Source organism: Melospiza melodia, chromosome 4 (genome assembly GCF_035770615.1).
Source record: "Melospiza melodia melodia isolate bMelMel2 chromosome 4, bMelMel2.pri, whole genome shotgun sequence".
NCBI classification, from domain to species: domain Eukaryota; kingdom Metazoa; phylum Chordata; class Aves; order Passeriformes; family Passerellidae; genus Melospiza; species Melospiza melodia.
The window spans coordinates 59,134,137-59,147,059 of NC_086197.1; the positions used below are offsets into that span (position 1 = coordinate 59,134,137).

General features: G+C 35.2%; 1 protein-coding gene across 1 annotated transcript in view; it reads right to left on the reverse strand.

Annotated features, from left to right (window-relative positions):
* The window catches only part of CFAP54 (cilia and flagella associated protein 54), a 90,391-nt gene that overhangs the window by 16,856 nt on the left and 60,612 nt on the right, over positions 1–12,923 (reverse strand). The window contains exons 48-54 of the mRNA XM_063154850.1: positions 8,340–8,442; positions 6,850–6,988; positions 5,774–5,931; positions 5,394–5,579; positions 4,051–4,177; positions 3,591–3,743; positions 2,454–2,559 (exon numbers count right to left, since the gene is read on the reverse strand). Coding sequence (XP_063010920.1) covers positions 2,454–2,559; positions 3,591–3,743; positions 4,051–4,177; positions 5,394–5,579; positions 5,774–5,931; positions 6,850–6,988; positions 8,340–8,442 — 972 coding nt within the window. The remainder of the gene's footprint in view (positions 1–2,453; positions 2,560–3,590; positions 3,744–4,050; positions 4,178–5,393; positions 5,580–5,773; positions 5,932–6,849; positions 6,989–8,339; positions 8,443–12,923) is intronic.

Sequence of the window (12,923 nt, forward strand, 5' to 3'; positions counted from 1 at the left end):
CAGTGATAAAATCTGTCTCCTGCATAAGACTAGCTAGATACCTCACCAAATAAAGCATTCATCCATCTACTTTAAGTGCAACTTGTTTCAGAAATTTAGGAATTCAGAAGTCCATGGGTACCTGTTTTAAAGTGAGTCTAAAACATCTCTATGGTGTGCTTAACAAGTAACACCTTCACTTAACAGTACATCAAATATAGTTTTTATTATTTGAAACAAATATTCCATAAATAAATTGCAAATGTTTAGTAAGAAAACCCTAATTCTGCAAAGGAAGTGATCTTCCCGTACTGTTTGCTTTCCTTGCTCAAGTTAAGGCATTTATCCATTGCCCTGCTTTTCCTGAAACATAGGTACCTGAATTTGGATACCAATCAAACTGGGTGCTCAGTCAAACTCTCCAAAGGATCAGCAAAAGTACTCACAGTGACCAAACCAGACTTTTGTTTCCTAACTGAGCTCAGATACTAACCTTCTTAGTTTTGAGTTCTGTACAGGAATGTTTCACATCTTCAGGCAGTGCTCAGCTATCCCCACCCTCCTCCTATGTCTCCTTATCTTTTCAGTGATTTTTACAGTAGTATTGTAAACTAAGCAAAAATCATAGAATCATAGAATGGTTTGGGTTGGAAGGGGCCTTTAAAGGTCGTCTAGTCCCACTCCCTGCAAGGAGCAGGGACACTTCAACCACCTCAGGTTGCTCAGTGCATCCTTCAACCTTATCTTGAATGCTTTGAGGTACAGGGCATTTATCACCTCTCTGGGCAACCTATTCCAGTAAATCACCATTGTAAAAAATTTCTTCCCAATATCTAGTCTGAATCTACCCTCTTTTAGTTTAAAACCATTACCCATTGTCCTATCACTACAAGCACTATTAGAGACTTTACCTCCACACTATAAGCCCCCTTAAGTACTGAAAGGCTGCCAAAATGTCTCCCTGGAACCCTTTCTTCCTCAGGCTGAAAATTCCAATTCTCTCAGCGTTTTCTCACAGGAGAGGTTTTCCAGCCTCTCATAATTTTTGTGCGACTCCACTGGACCCACTCCAACAGGTTCAAGTCTCTCCTGTGCCGAAAACTCCAGAGCTAGGTGCAGTACTCCAGGAGGGATCTCATCATGTCAGAGCAGAGGGGCAGAATTATTCCCTTCAACCTGCTGAAAATCACTGTACCTGGAGAATTTCTCCAACATTCCTATTCCCTATAGGTTTATAGTCTTCTTATGCAGATTCCTCCTGGCTCTGCAGATTTATTCAGATCTCACTTATGAATTAACTTCCCCAAGCACAGCAACAAACTCCTATTCACATAGCTGCTATTCTGGACAGACACATATTGCACAGAGTTGGTTGTTTATATAGTACAATAAATTCTAGCTTTAGTACAATTTGTGTAAAGCAAAATACAAAAGTCAGAGTGCTGCACAGTTAAAGACTGAGCAAACTAGCTGAAAAGATGGCAAATTCTACACTTGGTTGGCAACGATTTAGTCAAATTTCTAGTCTTGCTAACAAAAAAAGGATGTGAGACATCAAGAAACAACTTTAATTAAATAATACCACGGATATCACAGGGTTTGTATAAATGTCAGCAGGATGTTAAGTTCTCTAAAACAAGAAAGCCATGGTCCATTGATGTCACTGTACGTTCTTTTAGAAAGATGGTAGCAAATTAAATGAGAGTAGCAAATTAAACTTGCAAAACTTCACCACAGTCTATTTCTGCACCATCTTCCATCATGCTGGCTGCTTGTTGAGGTTTATTACTATGCTACTACTTCTACATTCAGAGTTCTGGTTCATTAACTTAAGTAACAGAATACCCAAACAAGCAAGGTAAATTGCTGCCTTTACACTGTCTCTAACTAGATGTGGCACATTATTCATTTAGACTGGTCAAGAAACAAAAAAACTAAAGTCCAATGCGTCAGAGCTGCTTGACAGAATTTATTGGCTGTCTTGGCTCAGCTCTTCAGGCATCTTCTAGGCTGATAACTAATGCCAAAGTCACTGTCCTGATATCTGTTACAAACACATTTCCTACGCTCTTCCTGCCTCTGCTCTTCTGACTATTTCTGGCTGGTAACCTTTTCAAGCTGGATTTCTGTTATCTGGAAGGGGGCAGACCACAGCTCATCCTCTGAAATATGAATAAACCTCCTGTTTAATTGATAGCTCTGTTCTCAGTGTTGACAGATAGGGCACAAATTTGGAAATAGAACAGAAAGCTGTAATTTTTGTGAAGTGTTTAAAAATGCTTTTAAATGTTCTTATCATTTGTTTTAAATAAGAGAATAAACATCCACTAGCTCTTCTCTATTGAAATAAAACTCTCTAAAACATAAAAGATACTCCATAATAGAAGTCCCAGACCAAATCTCAAAAAAATGTTTTAAAATTATATTCATGTATGATTTAAATTCTTTTCAAAGTTATATAGCTAGATTCTTACTCATATTTTTGGTCATGTTGCTGGCTCAGCTTAATAGCTTCAAACAGGGTTTCAACAGCTTGAGTTAACTTACTGCCTGTTTCTCTTGTTTGGCGTTTTACCTTACCTTAGAAAGAAATACAGAAAGTAGATTTTAACGATGTTAGTAATTTTTCTTCTGTAAGACCCACCCAATCTTTTTTTACCTCCAGAGAAGTTAAACAACACAATAAATTATCTATTCTCCTTCGGTTAAGCAAGATCTTTTCCAGTATATTTAAAAGGTAATGCACAATGCTTGTATAACAATTCACAGAGTAGCTGAAATAACCAAACTTGGGAATCATAATGACCCTTAACATTTCCTGATCCCAGCTGGCAGAGCATTGTGCATGAGGAGTTAATGAGCAGGCAGAGGCCTGTTCTGTGCTGTGCTGCACACACGGTGCCCCTCAGGTCCGTGTTGCGCTGGGCACATCCCACAGGATAAACGCAGCCAGCCTGCTGTAACAGAAGAGTCTGTTGGCAGCATCTTCTCAGTACCTCTCTGTAAAAGTGAAGCAAGAGGTTCTTATGTGAACATACTTTTTGTTTGACAGTAGAAATAATGAATAGCATTGTTTTCTCTCAAGAACAGCTAAAAGACGAAAATGAGTCAACTTTTTTCACAGACAGGATTCGCATGCTGTGCTACACTCTGATTGGAAGCACGTTCAACACTGCACAACTTGGAATTCTCAGCCTCTGCAGTAATAGGAGATTATTTATTTACACTGTCACATTTTTCTTTTGTTAACTCCCAAAAATGAATTTTAAGAGATACATTACAAAGTCTTCAATGTTTTTCTGACTGGGATTCTCACAAACCAGCACATAATGCAAAATATAATGTTCTTAATCTTGCTGGCCACATTCTTGGATGCCTGCTAACATGCAGATGAAAGTAGCTCTAATCCAGTTTTGAAGTTAATTGTAGAATAATGCATCCTGACCTCCTGTGGTGTGGTACTAAACACAGGAGAGAGATCTGCATCTAGAGACATTAAGAAATGTCCAAATTTATTCTATTTTTATAGTAAAATGTCTCCATTTTAAGAGACATAATGCGTAACACCTCCTAGAATGGCACTTGGGATGTACAAACAGGGGTTTATTTACCCATCTGAAAAAGAAGTTCAACTTCCAAATCTGTTTTTTTTGCTGCAGCTGCTCTGCAAAGATTCAATGCTGATTCTAAATGGCTGAGAGCATGTAGCCATTGCAAGGGAAGTCTTGCAGCTGTGGAAGCTACTTTTTCAGCTAATTTGTATCCTAAAAAAAAAAAAAAAAGAAACAGCTCTTTGTAAATTATTTAGTAGACAACCAATTTATGCAAAATTAAGCTAATTCCTGAGAAGAAATGCTGCTACATATTTACTGTTACAATCCAATTCTCAAAAATTCAAGTGATTGATGGATATAAATACAAAGCTATAAAGTGTTTCAGTATTGTATGATGCCACTGAGGTTTACCTAGGCCACTCAAAAGAAGCCCAAGCTACACCAACCAACCCATTCATAAAATATGAGTGAAAATTTACCAAAATTTAAAAATAATAATGAGTTGTGTTTTGCTTACCAATTTTCATTTTGACTAGGGCTAGCAAGTTAATATGTGGCAGGTAGATATTCTTCAAGGGTAGGACCAGGCAAGTCAATGTACTGTCTTCTCCTTGCCGTTCAATGAGCTCACCACAATCAAAAATCTATGAGAAGAGCATGCTCAGTAAAATCAAGTTGCAGACAGCAAATTAAACAGCAGTTTAAGTAAGTCAGGTATTGCAAAACTGAAGTGTCTTGAAAAGAGCACTAGAAAAGGATTCAATATTCCTGAATTCCTTTACTTTAGTGTGTACTTGTCTTGCAGAAGAGTCTTGTGATGCAAGCAAAAAATTTTAATGAACTCTTAATTGAATTTAGTAATTCTAGGCTTTGGTTTTTAAAAGAGAACTCCCTAAAATAATTCTTTTAGAAATAGATCTCACAAGTAACCAAAGCCCTGGAAAGAAACTGTCATTTCTACACAGAAATCTGACATCCAGCAACAGCCGGAAAAGAAAGAGAAATTAGCATGTAGGGAGCCAGTCAAACCTTTCATTCATGGAGATAAGACAATGCGGAGACATTGTAAAGTGTCAAGTCACTTGAAGGTTAGCAAGTCTCACAGTTGGAAGTTTGAATCTGAAGTGATTCATATGATTCTTTATTACTTGGTTAAATAAATATTTCGGTGGATTAAACTTGCATTTTAGAAAATGGGAGGAAAAAGAGTTTGATCTAAAAACTTTCCTCTATACCCTCTACCAAGTTCAGATAAAAATGCCTATTTTTGGATCCCAAATAGGTAAATGGTTTAGTGCTCTCACAAAGTTCATGTCTTTAAATTTATTTTTTTAATTACATGTTTAAATTTTTACATGGAAATTATTCCTTCATACCAATTGTAACAATCCGTCGGCCTAAAATATCATGCTACATTAAATAGATTGTCCTGATTCAAATTATTCTAAGACACAAAGCTAAGTTCTTGGATGCTTAAGACTTAGGAATTTAATGAGATCTACATTCTCCCTGAGGTGTTGAGTATGAACATGTCCTTCATTGCAAATGGGAAAAGTGAGTGTTCTGCATCTCTTTAGAAGTCAAACTACCTATTTATTTTTTCACATTTGGATGTGTATTTTGCAACTATTCAATATTTTTAAATTCTGTGAAAACACCAGACTTCACATGTGAACATGCTTGATGAGTATGGATAAAGAATTTGGTAAGATGAACGACTTCTTTACACTATTCTAATGTATTTAAAACTGAAGTGATCAGTTACTAGGAGCAGCCCTTCTTAATAACTGATAAAATAACTTCCAGGATAAATAATTAGGGCTGTTGGAGGGATTTGGAAATGCACCGACATGTACTCACTGCTTTAATGGTAAGTTTATGTGCCAAAACAAGCAAGTTAAACGGTTCCACTGGAGAAGAGCAATGTTCTGAGTCCTCTACTAATTGCAGTGGCAGTATGTCTGCCAGCAGAAGCATGCTTTTCACAAAAGTCAAAGAAGCTGGCAGGGAAATACATGTATCCTCTTGGAGTAAACCGATGATATTCTGTTTGGACACAGACAACATAAATCAGAGCAGTTACTATATTCCTGTCTATTTATGAGGACAAAGCACACAAAGTGAAAAAAAATCTATTTTAGAGGCGCTATTTCAAACTTATTTAATGCTGCCATCAGCTGTTCTGACTACACAAAAAATTCATCAAAGAAAAGCAAACAGTTTTTCTTTTGTGTTCAAACCTGCAGAAGAAGTTTAATGCCTGCCACAGGACGTTTTTCTTGCAGGTCAAGAATAGCAGCTTGCACCATCAGTTCAGCCTGAGTCTCAGTATCACCAAAGGCTTCTGCCTCTAATATTGCTTCTTTTATCACACTTCTGCGCTCAGCCACATCATTTCCTAAAAGAAGAGAACATATGAATAGTAAAAATAAATAGAAAAACTTTATTGTGTGTTCTACCATTCTTAAGTATTTCCACACTAAAAAGATAGAGAAAATATGACATTATGAATTCCACATTGCACGTGTACCATTTCATCAATTTTGTGTCAAATTTACTTTAAAAAAAAAGAAAAATCACTTAGTTTCTAAACAGCACTAGAAGTAAGTTCATCCAAATGCATGCTTTTTATGCAAGCCACCAAAATAAATATTAAGGTATTTGAGATTTGTTCTACTTATCCAAAAATCTGATTTTAGTTAAAATTGCAAAATAGTAACAGCCTGCAGAGAAATTATCCAGAACTGATTAAGTAAGAATTTGGCAAGAGACTTAAACTGATTTTGGTACTTAAGTGAGCATCAGAGTTGTTCATAGAACCAAGGAATGAAAAACATTTTCTTCATAACCAAACTTCAAAAAATGTATTTTGCAATATCTCTCTTAAGGCCTTAAAAAAATAACTTGGAACATTTTTAGGAGCTATGTAGGGATGTTTCTTGTATTGGAGATATAGAAAGCAAAAAATATTTTGATACTTTTGAAACCAGAAGTACTCAGCAACAGCAATTTTTGAAACAACCAGACTTTCTTAATTACACTAGAACATTTGAAACTTTTAGGTACAGTTATCAAAAGATAGTGACTATTAAATGAAAATTAATATAATACTTTCTGTTTTCATATTTTAGGAGAGAATATGCTCATAAGTATATTTTGCTTTTTGGATTGGATGAATTTAACAGAAATAATTGTTCAGTGATAATACAGCCCCAGACTTTAATATTAGTATTTTTTAACTATGAATAAGAATTGTGACTGTATAGGCTCATTTGCCCATTATAATCCCAAAATCTAAAGTAAGAAAGTGTAGTACCTTTCTTTTCACCAATACCATGTATCTGTGCCATGAGTGCAGTCACCAACATTGCTCGACACCTCAGCCACAAATGTACATTCACGTGTCCTTGTGCTGTTACACGGGCAGGGAGTGAAACACCTTCTGTGGTGGAGTCCTATTAAGACCCAAAAGCAAGAAAAATGTTACTTTCTGAGTAACATACTTTACTACAAACAAGGCAACAGGCCTTGTTAAATTATTACAGATATCTTACAAATGATAGCAACATTCTAAACAGAAATTTATTTGAAGGCTAGATACATATTTTTGATAACAGGAGGCCATTTATTATTTAGATTTTAAAATATATAAAATAATTTTTAGCACTGAATTGTAAAACACTTTTTATGCGATACTCCATAAATATATCTATATACTATATTTTTTATGAAGGATAATTCTAAGAGTTTGATTTTTTTCCATTGAAACAGGAACATTACACAAATTTCTGAGGCACATAAAAGTCTAATTTTAGAGGAGGATCAGTATCAGTTTCTGGTATCACAATAATGACTAGAAACACATTTTTGGTTTTTGATTTCTAGTTTTTTGTGTTTCTAGTGTTTAGAAACATTAGTGTAATGTACAAAAATATCAGTGTAATTTAGTACTACAAGTGTTTGTGAGAATACTCAGCTCAACTCCTTGTTCTATCTTCATATATTCTAAAAACTCTTTCTATTGCTAAAATTCTACACTCCATGTTCTACTATTTTTTTCAGCAAGCAATCACTGGACAATGCATCACCTGCATTTTACTTATACAAAAAATCATCGTGACTGATTTGCATTGATGCGAATGAGGAAAAAAATATCTATAGGTCAGTTACTGGCTACAGGACCATCCCAAAAAAAGAAAGGAGCAAGTGCAGGGAGACAGAAGCCTCTGATATGCAACACAAACAGTGCTGCTTGTCCATGTGAATCAATTTGACTCACTGTGCACTCAAGAGTGACTGTGTGGTGTGAGACCAACAGGCTTTCCAAAGCAGAGGTCAGAATCCTTGTGTTGGACAACAGAAGTTAGCTGAAATCTTGCTCCATGTCCAAGATTGCTCCACAGCAATGATGTAAAATGATGTAAGATGGTCCATCTGGCTCTTTCCAAGAGAATTCAGTTTCCAATCAGAAAATCTAAAGTACCTATACTGAATAATACAAGATTTTCAACTGATAGCTGTTTTTTTCACTTCCTTTTTGGTTGAGGGGTTTTAAACAAAAGATTTTCAGCGCTGCCATTTGAGAGTAATAGAAATAAAAACTGTAATTCCTAACCTCATATAAATTACAATGCTGAGTACAGACACTGAGCACACCTTAAGCGAGCAGGTATCCAAAGCATGTCAAAGATAATTTTTTCTCCAGGTGACTGATACGTTCTAACACTTTGAAAATCGCTCAACACTTAATACAAAAAAAGATTAGCATACAAAGAAAGCTAATTTAAAACAAATATCCACACATACCAAATGCTCCCTTTCATCCTTTTCCTCTTGAAAATGTGCCACATCCACGCAAAAAACTTTGGCATCTTGGAGAAGTCGAATTGCAGAAAAAGCCAAAGCAACACTGTGGTATAGAGCAATATTATTTAAAAATACTAATTATATTTGCCACTTTATGATTTTATTAAAATAGATACTTCATATTTTACTGTGCCAGAGCTGTAAATTACCTGCTACCAATTTTTGCTTCAGTAAAACATGATTACATTCCGACTATTTTCTGAATTTGAAGGCACTGCATTATGAAAGTGACAAAAGAGAAATAAGAGAGCAAGTCTCGCCAATAGTAGACATAACCTGAAAATATTTCACTGTTAGGGTGGTCAGCATTGGAATAGGTTGCCCAGGTACATGGTGGAGTCACCATGCCTGGAGGAGTTTAAGAGACTTCTGGATCTGAGTGATACACAATTTAGTGTTTTAGGGGTCACAATGGTGATGCTGGGTTGATGGCTGGACTTGATGAGCTCAATGATTCCATTATTTTTTTCAATAGCACGTAAGCTCAAATATATCATATTCTGTTGGAGTAATCAAAACAGAACTCCATTATAATTTCCAGTTACACACAGAATCATTAAATCATTTTGGCTGGCAAAGACCTCTAAGATTGTCAAGTCCAATTTTTAGATCTAGTCAAATCAGTAGATCAAGACCAACCATGGCATATCTATCTTCAGGAATAAGTTCTTAGAAATTAGAAAATGTAGAAGTACTGAAAATCACAAGATATATTAGGAGAGTTCTATATCATCCACAACCAGGCTTAATACCTTTCTCCTTAAAACTTTTCCTGGCTATGCATTAATCCTCCTGTTAAATCCACATGGTCAAATACTCACAGGATCTTAGTAAACAGCACCAAGGTGATGAGGCAAAACCTCATCAGTAAGAAATCACATGACATTGTATCTACTGTACTCCCTGCCCCATATCCTAAATTCTTTTCTGGAGTTCACTCTGAACAGCACCTTTGGAAGATACAGACACCATTAGGACTGGTGCAGCATTTAACCCTATATGTCAAAAAATGATGGGATTAGATCACAAAATATTGTAAGGTTTCTTAAAATATGAGCTACTGGTTTTTTTTCTTTTTTTTGCTGTCTTTATAAGCACTCAGATACTCTCAGATAATGTTCCGCTTTCATTACATGTACAAAAATGTATATCTTCAGCAGCAGACTTTGTGAATACAATTATTTTGTGATATGGAGACATCTGCAAAGCCATCATAGACAGAAGACCTTTTTCATACTAGAAATTGTTGTCCAGAGAACACACTACTCAAAATATTCTGAGAATTGCCAAAATCAATGTCTCTTTGTATTGGTTTCTCCCAATTGCACATTTTCCTCTATGTCTGTAAATCTTTACTTTCCTACATCTTCTCTAAAACATTTTTGAGTTTGGTTTTGGGGGTTGTTTGTTTGGAATCTTTTTATAAATCTCCACGTGCTCTACCCACAGAAACATTTTTCTAATAATTCTAAGTCACCAGAGAGTCTGCCTAGCTCACTACTTAAAATATTTTTTCAGCAGATTAATTGTTTAAAATGTATAACCAAAGTTCCTATCTATGATAGCTTTTTTTACATAGCCTCTCCTTACATAAAGACTGGCTGTTATGAAGCATATAAAAAATAGAAAAGAATTATTAACACCTTTTTACACTGCCAGAACAATGCAAAGATCTTTCAATGCGAGAGAGATTCAAGGTCTGTGTGAATTTACGGCTTTTGAGATGTTCTAGACTAATGGTTGCAAAGGCAAAGATCTTGCGCCAAGAATTCTGAACAAGAGCTATACTTCTAAATTACACACATTAATCTGCCAACATATGTATAACCACAGGATGGATAACCTCCTGTTAAGATAAGAGAGCAGTTAAAGTCTTCCTGTCATTTCTGATTCTGTCCTCTTTGCTGTTTTTGTGATACAGACCTGGATGGATTACACCAATTCAGCACAAATAGACCTCAAAGTAAGAATGAGAACCAAAGCCATTAATATCTTGGTTTTACATTTCAGAATTCAATCCTCATGAATCTCCTTCATCATCCCTTTACCTTAGTTTTATTCCACAAAACGAAAACAGAATAAATCAATATTGAATTTGATGATGCGTTCTAACAACGGAAAAGGTGAAACAGAATTTGCTTATAAAAGTAAACAGAAAAATTGATAACACAATGATGTACCCCAGTTTCTTTTTTTAAGAGTTCTCCCCTAAAACCAAGGCATCAAAGTTAAAATTACAGTAAAATCTGACTTTTCTTAAAACATTGCTTGAGATGCTATGGTTCACATCTTAAATACCTTGGAGAAGGTACAACAGCTAGGTGTATATAGGCTATTAACAAATACTAACTTAAATTCCTCAGCACCACTGCCTTAACTGCTCTTGTCAACATTTAGCAATATTGAAAATGAGGCTATTTTTACCTACATGTTTACACATAAATTTTCTTGGTAAAATATAGACCACAAGCCCAAAGACTGATATATGCCTTAAGTCACAATTAATTCACTTAAGCAGAGAAGTACACATTTGGGTAATTAAAAAGTTCACATTTATAGGAACCATGTAAGTAGTCTCCTCCAGTTCAATGGGATTAGTCCTATGCATAAAGTTATTCTGAAGCATACATTTTTTTGCAAGACAGAAGCTTGTAATGCAGAAGCTTCCCTTGATGAAATTTTTGTGACCCTCTTCTGCTGTCAACAAGAGTGATGTATCTATATATTTCCCTTGACAAAATACACATCCTTTTATCAGCTGAATCAGAAAGTGACAAGATGATCAAAATAGGAAAGTACAGCTGACTATAACAATTTCACCACTAGGTCATTTCGCCAAAGGAGAAAAAAAAGATGAATTTCTGTAATATCATGCAAAGTTTGATTTCTAGGCTGGCAGGCAGGAAACATTCAGCTGTCTGAAGAAATGTTTCATTTATATCTGAGGCAGACATATCACAGCTTCCATGGCAGTGCAATAAAACTGCAAAACAGGTTAAAAAACACCAAACTCTAACTTTATTTTTTCATGGTTTTTTTCCCCTGATACTGACCACTATCAATATATAAGACCCACTAAACAAAAATCCATCAAAAATTTGAGAGTCACAAAAAGTGATCTCCACAATGCTAGACATCCATTGAAATCTTTGATAGTCTAAAAAAGATTCTTCAATCTGAGACAAGTTATAAACCAACACAGAAATAAGTCTCTAGGATAAAAACTGCATGCCAAAATGAAGGGTCCTGCATTGAAATGTTGTGCATATACTGGAACCAGTTCAGCTGGGTGAGAATGTCTGAGAGAGGACTCTACCAATGCAGGTTTTACCAAACCTGGTATCAAGCTAAGATTACACACATGATATTTCAGATGTTCCTTGATTACCAGTATAGAGACTTTATAAAATTCAGGACACTCAAAAGTATGATGAGGTGACTGTCAGCGACTGGTGGATTTCTCCTTGACAATTTATAGTAAATTAATCTCATTCAAAATCCACTGAAATGGATTAATGTTTCATGTTGAGAAATGTCCACAAATAACCTACAAGTTCTTCCTTTGCATCTTCCCTAATGACATTATTGCTAAATTATTATAGTCCTAATATCTGAATTTTTGGAAACCGCTTTCTTTCAAAATAACATACACAAAACTCAGGGGAAAGGCCACACTGCAGACTATTACTGTTTTCAGTACAGTAGGCTATACAGCACTGTGAAGCTCCTGTCCTGGTTAATTATTTTTACTGCTGTACCATAACAATGCAAAAGCAATTGTGCTATCTAAAAGGCATTGAATTTGAGAGTGTTCAGCTGAGAGAAGGAAGGTGGCTTGTTTTGTCACAGAATAAACAATTTTTTTTAATTGGGTAAAAAATCCCATTGAGACTGATTTATCTATTGGCCTGATGAGCCACCTACCACTTCACTTCAATCTCCACCACTATTTCAACAGTAAAGAAAGGGTTATGGTTTTTTCGTTTTTTCATTTTTTCTTTTTTTTTTTATGCTTACTCTGCTATAAGATTTATTGTAGCAATTCTGGTGTTTACTTAGATTAGACCTAACAAATGTTACAAATACTGATTACACTGTACCAAATCTCAATCTAGTCTGGCACATGCTACACCTGAGTATGCTCCACCTTTAGTTAGCAATTTGTGCACTCAAAGATTTTTCCCTCCAATAAAATATTAGATAAAAAGTACTTCACACTCATAACATTATCATGCATTGTTAAACTGACATCCTTCTTACACAAATTAATGTAAAATCACAGGTATGCTAAACAGACAAATCCTCCTAGGTAAAAGACCAAAACAATGTTTGGAATTTAACATCTACAAAGAGTTAATGTACTTCATACTCTATGTCAAAGAGTTAATGTATTTCATACTGTATGTCCAATATATTACAAGAACATTAAAGTTGTAACTTCATTAAATTCTCCAAAAGAAATCAGAATCTCAAAAAAAAAAAAAAATCACAGAATTTGGGAATTTTAATTTGGAGAAAATACTG